The sequence below is a fragment of the Cebidichthys violaceus genome, unplaced genomic scaffold, assembly GCF_023349555.1.
Source record: "Cebidichthys violaceus isolate CVI_PGR_0920_01 unplaced genomic scaffold, fCebVio1.0.p SCAF_8, whole genome shotgun sequence".
Classification (NCBI taxonomy): Eukaryota; Metazoa; Chordata; class Actinopteri; order Perciformes; family Stichaeidae; genus Cebidichthys; species Cebidichthys violaceus.
This window is the reverse complement of record NW_027176964.1, coordinates 17541082-17557875: the sequence shown is the minus strand read 5'-3', so window position 1 is coordinate 17557875 and position 16794 is coordinate 17541082. Positions and strand designations below refer to the sequence as shown.

Below are 16794 nucleotides of genomic sequence, written 5' to 3'. Positions count from 1 at the left end.
CCCTCTACTCCACCACCCACAGCAGCAGGGAAAGTCAAACTGATGCATAAGAGTCCTGAAGAAGAGCAGAATGTCTTCATCAACTGTCCGTGCTCTGGTCTGCATGTTAACCCACTATAAATCACCTGTTCTCACTTGTGCCACTGCTCACGGAAACTGCTTGATGCTCCTTCAATATCTGAAAGATTATTTCTTCCCCGGAATTTAACCCCCGAACGGCCTTCATGATGAATTCCAGAAGGACAGTCAAAACAGAGCCTCCGTTTACGGGAAAGGATCCGAACAGGCACTACTGATCATCTGTGAAAGAAAGAAAACAAAAGACCAAATATCTGCCCTCAACTTTCTCTGGAGGTTCATCAGAAGCAGATGTCGGAGTATCCCCCCCCCCCCCCCCCCCCCCCCCCCCCCCCCGTTCCTCACAAAAACATCCTCAAAGCTGCGTTGCTCATACGCAGAGCATTATGCGTGTTGACGGCTGCACGGTTGCATTTGTGTATTTTCTTTAATCTTGTTTACAGTTATGTAATATTAGATAAGTCGACATACGTCCAGCTGCTGATTATAGCATCCAGGACTCGGCTAGATCTGGAGCTGACAACAGCTTGTTTGTGCAGTAATCTCTCCTTTAACAAGCTTCAGGCACACAAGGTGAGATCATGGTGTAAGTGCACACACACATACACACACATACACACACACACACACACACACACATACACACATACACACACACACACACACACATACACACACACACACAGGCATAAGCACGGGCCCCGGCAGATGTGGGGAAACTTCTGGAGTAGGAAGTCTGCTTTAAGTCAGGGCACCGCTCGGCTGGACCGGCCTCGCTGCGAAAACAAACATCCCCAGAGCTGTGAGCAATCCGATGATGCAACGGCTTTGATCACCCGGCAAGGGCAAGGTTTGCTCAAGGGTCAGTGGAACAGGGATTCCAATCAATAAACACATTGCTCACCTGTGGGGGGGCGGGGGCGACCAGAACATGTGTGTCACCCCAAAACAATTCCCAGCTTCCTCTCAGTCACCTCCGGTTGACCCCGTCCCACCTGCTTTGTCTTCATCTTGAGCGATCAACAGTCGGCCCCTTCATTTCATCATTTCCACTCATCGGTGACATTTCAACCCGACCACATTGCTCTGCTTTGTCCAGTTTTGGAGGAAGCAGCAGCAGCCCGGAGGACATTGCAGCTCCGTCTGGGGAGTCCAGAGGCCATTCTCAGGCTAGACTCAAGTATGTTCTGGGACCAGCTCATGCTCTAGTTAGATGCTCTCAGAATACTTATAAGGTGTACATCATGCATCCAAATCAGAAGCCTGGATCACCTTTTTGTCAATGCATTGATGGAGTGGTTCTGGTCCGTTATATATTCACAGAGTAACATGGACACATGGAGGTGCTGACGCTCCGATGCGAGAGAAGTTCCTACAAAGAGAGGACTTCTTCTCTCAGTCAGGCCTCACAGCACATTGAGCCCCCCCCCCCCCCTCGATCATCTGATCCAACTCACCACAGGTGGTCATCAGTTGACAGCTCTGCATTTCTCTTTACTCGAGTGTCCAAGACGCACGCTTCAGATCTGATATGATGACTGCAAAGACCATCATGGAGGATTTGGCCCGATGCTCTGTGGCCACGTACGCTTAACAAGTACCTCAGGGTAGTACACAGTGGTAGTAACAATAACAAAATACTACTTCATTTTTAGATACCGGGTTTCTCCATGTTTGCCAACCCTATGAGGGGGTCGCAGGCTCAAGTAAGAGCCCTCTTCAGGACCTCACCTGGGGTTTGGTTCTGATGGTTTGGTCCTGTTTAATACAGAACAGATGGGAGTGAGAGCAGCAGTCAACCCTGGAGGTGATCCTCTTGTACTCCAGGGCTAAAAGCAGTACACCCTATAGCTAGAGACCGGTGCATGTCCTCGCCCCACCCAGCGCATCTCTCCTTGGACAAATCCAAGTTCCCATTCAGTAGTTTGGGTCCAGTCAGATCAGTGCATGCATATCCCCAACACATAAATGTTCTATGTTTGCCTGACCAGGGCTCCATGCCAGCCTTCAATCAGCCTTTCCTGGTCTGTGTCATGATCCATCATCAGGCACTAATCCGCCATGAGAGACCCTACCAGAGGCTCCCTGTCAACACGCTGTTTAATTACCTCTAATGACATCAACCCATGGGACGTTGTATGACTGACATGTGACACGTTCAAGTAGTTTCACATACTGCAAGATATCTTATATGATGCATGCTTGAGGCCATTAAGAGCGTTACTTTACCTGCGCTTGACCAGAGGACCAACATAGCTGCAATATTGTTTTAAGGCCTTTATTTTGTGTTTGTCTTCCTTTATGTCTAAACTGCAATGCATGATGCAGCACTGACCCCGAACCACATCCTCTTTAACCGCTTGTGTTTCCGTAAAAGACGTACTTAAAGAACCTCCTGAAGTAAGTCGGCGTCTCCCAGAGGTGAAAGAAATGACGCCTCGTCTCAGAGGAACGCCTTCCTGTCAGTGTCACTCTTTCCTCTGAGTTTGGCTTTAAAGGCCAAACCTCAACGGGACACCTCCTCTAAGCATGACAGGGCAGTACTAGAAGAGTTCATTACATTTAAAGAAACTCTCACCTAGCTCAGAGTGTTGGTGCACAAATCAGCTTTTTGCACTAATTCATCTTATCTGTGCCGGATGAATGTTTCGCACACAGCTGCGTTATTTCTGATAGCGGCTTTCAACTGCCAGTTACAGAACAGTGCTTTGGCTGAAAGCGTTGTTGAAAAGCTGATGGGCCTCTTTGGGCATGATCATGAAGAAGATAAATGCGGTGTATGTCAGAGGCTAAACTGCTCTGGTAAAGCAGCCTCTCTGGCATGTGGTCGTGGAACTATTGAAAAAAGAAAAGCCCTTCTCATGTGGATGTGTTGCTTTTCCACACACAACCTTCACTCCTTCACTGAAGACACAGGCTGAGAGTCTAAACGCTGGACTTTATGAAGTGTAATACATGCATTAATACACGCGATGAATCAGCCGCTCTGCTGAGCCAAGATCAGATATTTCAGACAACATCTGGGCAAAAAAGGAATTAAATATCAGAATAATGAACAAACCTGAAAGGTGTGTTTTTAGCGTCGGTGGTGGCACGGGGCAGTGTTGGTCACTGTGTTTCATATGAGAAGCAGCGCTGCCAGAATGAGTTGATAGTGGGGGGGGGGGGGGGGCATCCAGTTTTCCATGATGTAATACCTCAGACCCTCTAGGGGGGTCTGGATGTGCTCCCACCAATACAAATGTTCTGCATTTTAAAGTTAAGTGCATCAATCCTGTGAACTTCGAGAGCAAAGTCAAGAGGCTGGATCTACGTCCTCCAGGAAACAACGTTCTGCTGCGTCAACAAGTGATGAGGACTCATGTAAGGTCCGGGTCAAATAATCTCAGACGCTGGTCCAGGAGGATCTGGAATCTTAAGCAGGACTTCAGGGTTGTCCTTATCTAACTGACAGTAAAGTAAAGGATTGTCTTGTCAAACGGAAGTAAAATCACTACAGAAGCAAACTGACCATTCTATCAACTCAGTCCTCGATCCACAGAACCAGCGGTCCTTTCATCAGCGCTGCTCCTTCGGTGCTGAAAGGACAGCGGCCGACTACAACGTCTTCACCGTGATCTTCACCGTCTCGTACGAGGAACGCCACCAACACTGCTGCTCAGATCAGAAGACATGGTTTGTTGTGAAGGGAAAGTTCACCGTGGATCGGTTGGCCTCCATAGATCGTTATAGATCCGGTTCGTAGAAGGTTGGGGGGTCTGCGTGATCTGGATGGATCCCTCTGGGGATTGTGCGTCACTCAAGTCGGTGTGAACTGACACGTTCGTCTAAATAGAAGCCGGTGAACGTCTGACGGCCTGAACGCTCCAGAAGCACTTAAAACACGTCGGTGTGGATTCATAAGAGAGGGGAGCTGGATTCAGACGGATGAAGAGAGAGAGAGAGAGAGAGAGAGAGAGAGACGGGAAAGAAAGAGATGAAAGAAGTGTTGAGAGAGGCCGAAGTCTTGACCTTCCTCATAAAAGCCCATGCACCGTTTTATGGACCTGCAGGTTCAGCTTTTTTGTTCTGTAACTGTTCGGTTGTCTACGCCGTTCGACGGACCTGCAGCCCTCTACCCTTTTCAAGCTGCCGCTGTGGTACTGACTGCTGTGTCCGCCTTGGTCCAAGGTGTTTCATTCTGTTGTTGACGCATTTGGCTAAATTTACAGTTGGCGTGCGAAGCGCTCTCACAGCAACTGCTATCAATTTGGTCGGATGCACGTCCATCAAATTATAGAACGATTTATCGCCTCTCTGAAGATGTAATGCTCTATGAATTACGATCGCCGTGACGCAAATGGCAGCTCGGCAGAGCACGTATCAATCACCAATTGTGAGAAAGCACTTAGAGATTGGAGGGCTGCTTCTCTCTCTTTCACGCAAGGCCGTTTTCTTTTGAGTGACCTCGGGGCCGTCCCGCCGTCTCTATCCTCATCTTCCTCATCCTTCTGCTCCTCCACGACTACCCCTCCCTGTCCGATGGGATGTGGGTCTCCAAAAGTTCAAAACAATCCTCTCTGTGTGGCCAATCATCGGGGTCTGGTAGTGGTTGTGACCGGCGCTGACGTGCCAAGAAACCACACTGAAGGGTTCGTCCGTGATGTTGTTGTTGTTGTGTCGCTGTTATTTAATGGAAAGGTAGACAACCAAGTCCAGATGTTATTTGTTCAGACTATTACTGCCGTGTGTGTGTGTGTGTGTGTGTGTGTGTGTGTGTGTGTGTGTGTAGCTGCCAATTACAGCTAGTTACAAGGAAGCTGTCTGCTCTAACAGTAGTGGATGAATTCCCAGGCAGCCCGGAGTGAAACCTGTGACAGGATGGAGAGAGGAGAACGTTTAGGCTGGAGTGTTTACCTTTACAGGCAGCGTGTGTGTGTGTGTGTGTGTGTGTGTGTGTGTGTGTGTGTGTGTGTGTGTGTGTGTGTGTGTGTGTGTGTGTGTGTGTGTGTGTGTGTGTCTCAGTCTCAGTTCACAGGCTTCATGCTATGAGCCTCTCTACAGCTGACTTCTGCTTCAGCGGATGACGACTTCTTTCCCTGTGAAACATGCTGCTATCAATGTAAAGAAGGCTTACATGTCCTCCACTACTTCATCATGTTTGTCCAGCCACAGGACATCTTAGAGGACACCTCAACTCAACCTAACATGATCTTTCTGAGTGGGTTAGAGTCAACGCTCACTTTTTAACTTGTGTGGGCTGTAGCCAACCCCTTCTTATCTCATAAAGAAGGATGTGTTTCTGTTTTTAAGAAGCAGGGGAGCATGTTTCCATTATAAGCATAGTGTGTGTGTGTGTGTGTGTGTGTGTGTGTGTGTGTGTGTGTGTGTGTGTGTGTGTGTGTGTGTGTGTGCATAGTGTGTGTTTTTTGAGTCAAAACCATGAAACACTGAAATGCATGAAAGTGAGTTAAGTGACACTATCGTTGGAGTGTTGTGTATTTTATGTCCTTATAGGACTACAGGTCTAATAGACATTAAGATTCCACAGTTAAAACATAATCATCTTTAAAGCACCTGTCCTTTCCATTAAGAGGAGAAAAACAGCAGACACACACACACACACACACACACATGCACTCAGGGTCCAGGCCTGCACAACTGAACTGACGACAGCAGGCAGGACTTCAAAAGGTGAGACATCCCATAACTCACATCAGTCTCCTGGCAATCCTTAATTTTTCCTACAAATCATCCGGTAAGAATGCTGAGCGTAAACAACTCCAGCTGAATGACAAGGTCCTCACAATGGTGTGTCTCCGCTCTCTCCCCGCTGTTTGTCAACTGCTCTGCATAGAACATGGTGTTCCTCTGCAGGCGGGACACACATCCACTGTCTTCAGAGAGACCGATCACTTGGTTACCGTCGGTCATGGCTGGTGACCTCGTTGTACCGTCTGCCGGTTTGTTCACGCATACGATGATGAGTGGAAACGGCTACATTAATAAAAACATGCATGTTTATGATCACGTTCTCGCTCGGCTGAGGCTGAACGCTTGGTGTAACAAACAGAAGTACAGAACGAAGCAGCCGACCCATTACCATGAAAACAAAAGCATACATGCAGTAAAGAGGGAGCTTAAAGTTTAGCACACAAATGATGACGTTGTTTTAAATGAAACGCTGGGCCTCCCTGCTGGTGATGATTCATTTAAAGAAGTGGAAACTTGGGAGGAGCATCGTAGTTTGTCTTTTGCCAGTTGGTAAATTGCATTTTACAAACAGGACGCTGAGCTTTAAGAAGTGAAGACGATGTGACCATGAGATGGTTTGAATGACTTTGCCAAATATATTGTAAGTTTAGCTGGAGCTGCTGGAGCGTTAAGGTCCACAGTACAAAGAGAAAGCTCTCTGATGCAGCAGCTCAGAGTGACCGTTAGTCTTCACCAGCTAAAGAGTCCTGCAGTGAAGTGAAGACCACCAGGTTTAATGCGCGGTCAGTTACTATTATTATTTACTAATATTTAAGATGATATAATTGGCATATATTATCCATCACCAGCTGGAGCCAAAATGCTCCACAGCAGTCGACCGTTGCTCCACATGAGAGCCCTGAAGTCTGACTGGCATGCGTGAAAGTGCAATTTCACGGATGTCTGTCTCATTTCCAACAGCTTGGTGGAATGAAGACCTGTGCAGAAACAAGCAGCCCCGTGCCTACAGTCGAACGTTTCATTTTTAAAATCATACTTTCACTTCCACATTCACAGCATCTCCCGGAGTGACTGCCTGGAATCTTTTGATGCCCACCCAGGAACCATCAGGCTAGATGTCCTGATTTACCGATCTCACTTCAAAGACAGATTTACAACACTTCAAACCGAACCTTAAACTCCTCTATGAAAGTCTATGAAAGTCTATGAATGTCTATGAAAGTCTATGAATGTCATCGGACGAGCCGGCTGGCCAGCCTGTGTGCTGGAGATGAAATGCGTGAAATGCTCCTCAGCCTGTTACACCAACTGTAGAGAAAATACATTTCAATATGTTTTGATAAATCAGAGCTGCTCCACATGGACTCATTCTGTCTTTCCAACAGTTTTATTCAGCTGCTGCTTTGCCACAATCTGTAATCTGTTCACGATATGAAAGACATATTTCTCTGTTCTGTCATATTTCATCTCTCTTAACATTGAGACTAGAAGGCTACGATGATGCGGGTCTTTTCTGTTGTGCTGGTGCTCACAGAGCATCAGAGACCTCCTCGCTCTATAGAGGTGTTCTCGGGGGTGATTATGCATCTCTCCGTATAACTGCAGGAGACACTTCTGCAACCTGTGCAGCGATTCTTTATGACAAAATGGCTCAGGAATTAAGCCCATAAATGAAATGATCTGCGCTCGGTCACACATGCTGTTTCCTCCGGATTCCTCCCGTTCTCAGTACCTCTCACAAGCTCGCCGGGTCAGCAGCCGTCAAGGGCGACGTTTTGCTCTGATTCTCCTCCAGCTGTCTGTCAGCAATCAGCGCAGCAGAGCAACATTTAGTTTGTGTGTGATTCTTTTAGAAGATGTTGAGTCATGTCCGTGAAAGCCATGGCAGCACACGACGTCTCTTTTGACTGAGATGTTTGTTAGAGTGGAGCTAGGTGAGCTCTCTGTTCTCCTGGCCAGCAGGGCCACCCACATACAGCGTTCCTCTGGCCATGACAGGGCCCAGCAGGGTTCTGCAGGGCTCTGCAGGGTTCTGCTGCTTCAGGTGGTTAACGGGGGAGACGGGCAGGAAACGATGGGACAGACAAAGAGTGGATGGCAGCTCTTGAACCAACAGAGTGCTGTTGTTATGCGGTCAGTCTAAAGTGATCAAAGGTCTCTTCAGATATCTGAGTTTTAATGAGCTCATGACTCGTTCAAGGATTCATGAAGAGTCCTCACAACATGTGAGATTGTGGTTGAGGAGTGAGAGCAGACGGGGATGTGAGCATGTGAAAATGGATCACCCATGTGTACTTGGCAAACATCTTTTTAATCACAGTCCATCTGACGCTGCCAAAGGCAAAACTCCTTCCTTGACATCCGCGATTGAGGTGAAGCCAAACGTGGAATATGGTTCAAGAGAGCAATATAACTGATTTCTTCTGGACACGAGGAGAATTCCTGTGTATCGCAACTTGGGGTCTTGTGTTTGTATCTCTGGCCGTCATTCTGGTTCACGTTGTACACGGCAGACCTGGGAGACCTGTGAGACCTGGGAGACCTGGGAGCACACAGACGAAGAAGTCCGAAAGAGCAGCAGCTATGAGTGCAGTCCTGAAGATGAACGATGAAGCAGGAGGGTGTTGATCGTGTTGATCTGGTTTATTAACAAGTGAGCTTGTCTTTCTTTTCTTCAGCCTTAAGCAATGTTGCCTCCTTCAGCAATTAACGTGATAATATTATCACTATGATAAGATGGATAAACCTACGAAGATGAGAAAATGATCTGGTAACCTTCAGATGAAATCCTCACAAAGACTCAATGGCATTGTTCATAAGACTTTGTGCTTCACACTACTTGTCGTCATTCACACACTGATGACAGGAGCTACCGCGCCACCTGCCCAGTTAGACCGTCTAACATTCACACACCGCAAGCTCAGAAACAAGAGTAATTTGGGGTTAAGTGTCCAAGGACACATGGACGTGGACTAGTGGATCCGGTACAGTACAGTCCGCTCTCTGGTTAAAGCCCTGTTCAAAAAGCACTACGTGTTCTGCTCCAGTGGTCACGAGGTGACTTCAAAGAAACGGACACAGGAAATTGTTTAACCCCTCTGTGTCCGGTGCTGATCTCGCCCTCTACTGCAGCTGAAAGGCAAAGTAATACGAGAAACGGCTCCATGCTGTTTCCTCCTATTTCTCCAGACACAAAAGAAACTTTTTCCACGAATGGTTCAAAAAAAGAGAGGACATCAGTCGTTACAGTGAGACCGTTCTTATGAAAGTGTGTTTCAGTTTGCCCCTCAAAGGCCTGCAGCATCCGGTCACGACGGGGTCAATGCAGGTGACCACCTCAGAGCACCCAACACACACACACACACACACACACACACACACACACTTGGATTTTCCAAGCAGAGGGTTTTTTCCCCTCACGGTGAAACACACACCTTGGTGGCCAAATGCCCTTTTGACGTCCTCAGTGCCAGCTGGGCAAACACAACTAGCTGCATGATTCACCCCGAGCCCAGAGCAGCGGGTAAAAGAAGCCCCGAGGAGGAGGAGGAGGAGGAGGAGGTCGAAGGGTTGTCTGTCTCCCTCCCTCCCTTTTACTGAAGTCCAACACCACAAGATAAACCTAAATGTCCTGCAGTCAACATGTAACAGTCAGAAGTGTCAGCAGGAAACAGTTACATTGTGACAAAGTCTTGTTAAGGTTGTTGGATTATACTTTCTGAAGCACGTCAGCAGCAGTTGGATGTCGTAGTTCTAACGATGCATCATTTATTAAGATGATCACATGTTGTGAATGTTACACTTTGTATCTGCAAAGTAAACTTGAACAGTTAAATGAAGGCAGTGGAGTATTTCCTGTATAAGGTATGAAAACAGCCTAGTGAATGTGCTGTTTACTCTCCACCAGTGTTCAGAGCCTCCTGGTCCAGAGAGCTCCAGATCTTTGTCTGGATGCCGTCGATCAACACTTGTGAACCCCGCAGTGCCGTGTAAACAGACATCCTCTTGGTCGGGGGATGCCTTGCGGCCGTCGTTGGCGTGTTGTTGCTGTCGGAGTTTAACAATGTGCCTGGTATGTTCGTCTTCACATCGGCAGTGGGGCTCGGTTAGCTGGATCCTATGGAAAGGGATGTCACTGTTCCCTGAGTTGATCCTTAAGACGCCGTGACTCTCAGTCCTGGTCGCCAGGATGATGTAATGTTGTGCTGCAAACCACAGCTACGTTTATGCATCGCTCAGAGCACATTATGTGGTATATTGAGCGACCGTTATTGAAAATATGATGAGTATAAGACTCATATAAGACTCATAACTGTGCGGGAGTATACTCGCACAGTTGATGCCATAGATTAGATGAGGTCCTGTTTGTGCAAGATGGACGGGGCTATTTTAGTAGGTGGTATGCCCCGTGTACCTGCGTTTATGTGCTAAATATTGTAATACTCTATTGAATTTATTTGACATGCTTTTTGTATTTTAGATCATGCTGAATGTTTGAAATGATTCTTTTCTCAAATGACCTTTTTTGATCATGTTGCACACGTGTTTCTAAAGGTTGTGAAGGTGTGTATTGTTCTTAGAACCTTGTAAATGATGAATGAGGTCGATCCAGACGTGACAGAACGGTTTCTGAAGTCTGGTGTGGAAGGTAGAGTCTAATTCAACAACAACCTGCGTGTCCTTGAGCAAGACACTTAACCCCAAAATGTCTCCCGTAGCTGCGTCTACGGTGTGTAGATAGATCCTGAATTGTAAGTCGCTTTGGATAAAAGCGTCTGCTAAATGACTGTAATGTAATGTAATGTAATGTATCACCGTCACACCGAACACATTGTTCTCTTTTGGTCCCCAAAGTAAATTAAGTTGATCTCTGAGTGATATTTTATTCATCTTCCCTCGTCATAATGTGTAAAAACGTGAAATATAGATTTCTTAACATCAAAAATACAATCGTCTTTCTTTCTCTCTCTCTGCCGCAGAGACCCTGTTGAGCTTCGTGGACGACATCCTGTCTGGGGCCAGGTCTCCATGCGTGATGTTGGGGGACATCCCCAACCTGCTGTCCTCGTCCATCAGCATGATCATCCGCTGCCTGGAGCCTGACACCACCTACATGTAAGTCCCTCTGTGTTCACGTCTCGTGTGTGGAGGACATCTCTGCCTCACCTTATTCTACGCAATGGACTCCTTCTCAGCGAGGTGTGAGTACGTATTGTGTTTGTGCCTAAGTATACTCAAATGTTCACTATGCAGACTAAGAACACGTTTGGAGTGTGACGCTGCTGAAAAGTATCGTCCCACAATGCATTACACAAAGGAAATGGAGCTTCTGACCTCACAGCTGGAAAGGATTAGAGTGATTGCTCTAATGTGGTGAGACCATGGAGAACCAACAAGAAGCCATCTCTGGAGGACATCTTTGTCTCTGTGATGGCAGCGTTTGTTTGTTTTTAGCTAGCTAACTCTGCGCCAAGCTAGGCTAACGTTAGCAACCTCGCTCAGCAGGCTGTCTTGACAAACGGAGACGTTGATCTTCTAACGTCCCTCTGGGTGAGAGTCTCAGCTGCTCCTTTAAGGCATCTCGACCACGTTCAGATCGTGATCACTTTAACCCTTCGATGTGCACAGACTGCATTAACCGAGAAGATGGAGAGAGAGGCGGGGCTAAAGGAAACGCTAGTGCTCCATAGTCCCATGGATGCGCAACATCCAGGTAAATGTGGCCCCGCCTCCAGTGTGATATGTATAGTAGTCTATGAGACTTCTCTCTTGATTCATTCCCTCAGTTTATGGTCTCAATCTCTAGTTTCAAGTCTTCTTCACTGCAGCATGATGTTCATTTAGTGACTTATGGTCCATTTAGAGTCACACAGACGGGCCTACCTTATGATTGACGGGTTGCTACCACTGCGCCCTGTTAATCAGGACAGAGGCATTCATATACCTCCCCAGCTCCGCCCTCTCGTTCAAACACAAACAAGATGGCGACAGCTGTAGTCCAGAACCCAACGGGTTACATTGTGATGTCCACTTGTCATGTGTAGTCTATGGGCTTAGTGTACCATCTACAGAACCTGAAAGAACCTGACTTATTCTCTGTAATTTGATGTGTTTGTGTGTATGTTTGAAGCCAAACAAGTCCAGTGACTCAAACACAGGCCAAGTCAGAAGTTCATTATTCTTTCATCCTCACATACTAACTCTAACTACATGTGTGTAATATAACCCAATTACTGACCGAGGTAGTTCAGGGTTACCTCAGAGCTAGGCATTGATGTGAGGCTCACAGCTGAGCTGAGCTTCTGGTCTAGTACTAGCAGGTACACTTTAAATCAGGAGGATCTGAAATGAATCTGCAGTATGTGTTCTGTCTTCGTATGTAGTCTCACCAGATCTCTGGTCCACATGCTGACACTTATCTCACCGACGGGCTGCCAGGAGGGAAGCCGTGCACACTTTGTACGGAGGAGACGAGGCAGATAAAGGTGGAGAGGGAAAGAGAGAAAGTATGGAGGGAGGAAAGAAGAGGGGAGATGAAGAGGGGGAGAAACCCGTTTGGGTTTTGTGGGCTGAGCAGCAGCGACACAGCGGGGCTCCACTCGCTCCATCCGGTCTGGCTGCTCATTCATCTCTCTGAGCAGAGGCGTCGTCGCTCCCTCTGGGGCTCTGCTCTGCTCACTATGTGTTCTGTTCGGACCGAGCAGAGCCCTTACAAGGCTCTGGGTCGGTGCTCTGTAAGAGGGGGAACGTAGAAGTGCGGCGTGCACACGCTGTTATGTAAGCAGAACACAGAACACAGTTAAGGCCATTCGGAGAGGTTTGACCTGAGCTGCTCTGGAGGTATCAACACGAGAGAAGGATACCTCCGTACGTCTCCATGTCCATGATGAAGATGTGAGGCATCTTGAGTCACCGTTTGCAGATCTTTGGTGCTGCAGGTGGATGCAGTTTGTGGTTTTCTCACTAGGTGGAGATGTTCATTCAGTGAAGTGACGAGTGATCAGCCCTGTGAAGGAAGCGCTTGTTGCCAGTCTGGCACTAGTGGAAGTCCTGACTCCAAGACTTCAGTTTGAAAGAGAGAATTAACTGCATGAAATGATGACATGATGCCGGGGGGGATCTGTACGACCGTAGATTCAACATGTATCTCTTAGATGACATTCAACATGTCACAAACATGTGTTTCATGTGTTCACACGTGTCTAGGTTCCGGCTGTGGGCGGTAGACAACACCGGGCGCCGTTCCAATCCGAGCGAGGTCACCATCAAGACGCCGTGTCCGACTGTGGATGACGTCAAAGCACAAGGTGAGGAGAGAGACGTGCTGAAGTCCAGAGAGGTGGATCATCTTCCAGGCGGCTCAGGGATGACTTCCACTGGTCCGACACCGGAGGTTTAACGTCCGCATTGTGCCGCATTCGTGTGAATCTGACTGTTGGATTTATGGACTATAGTCAGTCAGGGATGAAATTGGGGAGATAATGTTTCTCAATTTTCTAGAAACAAAATATAAGAGTAGCTAAGTCAAAGGACAGACGTTTGCTCTCTCTGTCTGCAGTAATGTTTGAAGACCTCACAAACCAGATGTTGAAGATCAGTTGATGGAGCGAGTCATAAAGTCACAGGGAGCGTTCCCCCCTCTGGAACAGGACTGTTTATGGACACTGTAAACCACAGGTCCATGAGGATATTGACTAAGAAAAATGTAATTGTTATTCCATATAGTCGAAAAATTAAAGAAGTTTGAAAGTCACAGTAACCAGAGCGAGATTTATAGCAACGATGTGATTGCGGATCCTGCCGTTGGCTCATGCTGTTGACTCTGAACTGAACTGAATGGAAACACATGAATGGTGTGAAACACAATACTGTGGCTCTATTGTGAACAGATTTCTACTGTTTGTTAACCAGGACAGGTGGATGACATCACAGCCCGTGTGAAGAAAGAACCTCTTTGGTTTTAGACGGGTCCGTTAAGAATGGTTCATTTTTACTTTACTGTTATAAGTATCTGGATGCGCATGAAGAAGCACATCTGTCTCATTAATCTAAAATGCAAAGTGAGGCTGCAGCATGAAGAGGTGAAGCAGAGAGCTTCACACTCCCACTAAAGGGGACAACCTCCATCGATGGTGCTGAAGGAAGGTAGAAGTTCTCCTCCGGTGTCATCACATTCTAGGGTTCAGCGTTGTTCAGCTTTCTATGGACCATGTGATTGTCAGATGAGTCAATAATGTGTTTTAGTTGCAGCCCTTTTAGTAGCATGAAGCGACCTCGATACTGCGTGAAGTTGTCCAGCTTTGACCCCACGTCCGCGTTTGCTCTTCCAGAAATAGCCGACAAGATCTACAACCTGTTCAACGGCTACACCAGCGGGAAGGAGCAGCAGACGGCCTACAACACGCTGATGGACCTGGGCGCTCCCACGCTCCACCGCGTGCTCTACCACTACAACCAGCGCTACGAGAGCTTCGGGGAGTTCACCTGGAGGTGTGAGGATGAGCTGGGACCCAGGTAGGGCCGTCACCTTATCAGACCTTCACTGCGCCTCGGTCAAAGGAATCACCGATAACGATAATATCGTGATATATATATATATATTTATATATACATGTGTGTGTGTGTGTGTGTGTGTGTGTGTGTGGAAAAATGGAGGTCAAATTTATCTTTTTTTTTGTGCAAATTATACAAAACATACGAGTGTAGGGAGGTGGAGAGAGAGTCTGTCTAATGTGCTGTGTGTTATTAACATAAACTCAATATTTCATTTTTTAAATATCAGTTATCTGACCTGACCCTGGCCCAGTTATCATTTGACCCACATGTATTCTAGATGTGTCTTAAAATAAACAGATCTTAAACCAGCGTTGATACTGCGGTAAGGAAGGGAAATGACGGAACCGGGGAAACGGTAGCTCTGCCCCCGGGTCACACTTTCACCGTTCTACCGGCGCGTGGACCGTAATCAGTCTCTGCAGCGTGAGCGTCTGCTCCGTTTACGAGTCGCCCTCCCACCGTGAAAGTGCAATCTGTCGTTCTGAACTCTGAACAATAACAGCCCGGCCCGCAAGATTGCAGAAAAGTGGCAACTACACAAAAGAGCGTCTGGCTGTGTTCAGTGTGAACACCGCTCTACAGAGCGGTGAGAGCACACGGAGCGCTCACACATGACATGAGCCTCCAGCAGTTTCAAATACGTCATGTGGCAAAACTCAGACTCTGGTTTAGCCGTTTGCCATAAGAATGAAACATACGGCGGGTTTGAAGTTGACTATAACTGAACAGCGAGCCGTAGACCTGATTTACAAAACCAAGTACTTTTAAGACTTCCTCAGGAGGTTTAGCGGGTCATCCGCTAATCGGAGGATCGGCTACTAGATCCCTCCCTTTCCCAGTCCGCATGTTGACGAGTCCTTGGGCGAGATACTGAACCCCAAACGTCTCCCAATGATCCTATGAAAAGACCAAAAACACAAATGAATTATTCCTCTGAGACACACTGTTTCAGTGGACACATGTTCCTTCACTGCAATTAACAGACACGGAAGAGTGAAGTCAAAGCTCCACGTGTTAAAGCTGCATTCTCTCTAGTGTCCAGCAGGGGGCGACTCCTCTGGTTGTATAGAAGTCTAGTCTAAAATGACTCTACTTCTCTCTTGATTTATTCCCTCAGTAAACATTGTAAACATGAGTTTATGGTCTCAATCTCTAGTTTACAGTCTTCTTCAATACAGCATGATGTTCATTTAGTACATTATGCTCCATTTAGAGTCAAACAGACCATAAAGCAGGGATGATTTAGGGGCGGGGCTACACACTGATTGACAGGTCTCTACCACATTGTTGTCAGTCTGGAGTTGTCTGTGTGTGTCTTGTGTGTTTTCAGTTCATTCATTTAAAAATGTCTTATTCAGCGTTTAACTTAGCTCCACCCTCTCGGTTCACTTCACTTTGGTAGCTACCTGATTGACGCTCGTTACGCTACATCACTTCCTTCTTGCTACGGTTGCCTCCTAACGATGAATGTAAACAGGAGTTGTAATGAGCTGCGTTCACAGACGAGCTCTCGGCGCTCTGCTTTGTTGTTCAGGACCGGCCCGCTTACGTCTGAACACCTCTTAAAGTGGTAAACATAAGCTAGAGTTAATTCTGTACAACTCAAACCCACAGTTGTACTTTTGACACTAGCAGGGGGGCAGCCCGTCTTCTTCAAGACCACAAGTTCAACACAACCCCCCCAAAAAAATCATAATCCTTCAGTACTGAGCCAAAGCATTTCTTCCTCACATTTCCAGACTCGTCCTCCAGTGGCTCACGCAGACCGACCTCCTCGGGATCGGGACTTGTTTTGATTCTCAAAGGTGGCCAGATGTTCTGCTCCCAAAGTGCTGTCTGTGATTGTGTGTGTGTGAAGTACAGTTACTAAACCTCTGTGACATCACCAGGGCCATTTGGTAACGCACAACCCCCCCCCAAACTACGGATAAGTGCCCGTAATGTAAAATTGCAGCTTAATGTTTGATAAACAGAGCCATGTGTCCGGTCTGTGGTTCATGCTCTCACTTTGACAGGTGAAACTGATTAACTCTGTCCGTCTGTGGGCTCCCCCGGCCTCAACCGAGGCTGGTTTTTAATGGGCTCCATGCTGGAAAGAGTTGATGTAATTGAGGGAGTTGCAGCGAAAGTGTTTGTTCACTGAGAAAAGGAGGGCTGATCCATGTTAATGGAGGCTCCTCAGACCTGGACGAGCAGAGGAGAGAAGTGCATTCAAGGTGAGGGAAGGACGCATAAACGAGTTTAGTTTGGCCGAGTCGTCAAATGAACCGTAGAGACTCTGAGGAGAGACTCTGAGGACAGACTCTGAGGAGAGACTCTGAGGAGAGACTCTGAGGACAGACTCTGAGGAGGGACTATGAGGACAGACTCTGAGGACAGACTCTGAGAGACTATGAGGAGAGACTATGAGGAGAGACTCTGAGAAGAGACTATGAGGACAGACTCTGAGGACAGACTCTGAGGAGA

The 16794-nt window shown here is 47.2% G+C and overlaps 1 protein-coding gene across 1 annotated transcript in view; it reads left to right on the top strand.

Annotated features, from left to right (window-relative positions):
• Positions 1 to 16794, top strand: part of LOC137892622 (astrotactin-1-like) — a 39308-nt gene that overhangs the window by 13055 nt on the left and 9459 nt on the right. The window contains exons 5-7 of the mRNA XM_068737904.1: positions 10752 to 10887; positions 12979 to 13079; positions 14103 to 14286. Of these exons, the coding sequence (XP_068594005.1) occupies positions 10752 to 10887; positions 12979 to 13079; positions 14103 to 14286 (421 nt within the window). The remainder of the gene's footprint in view (positions 1 to 10751; positions 10888 to 12978; positions 13080 to 14102; positions 14287 to 16794) is intronic.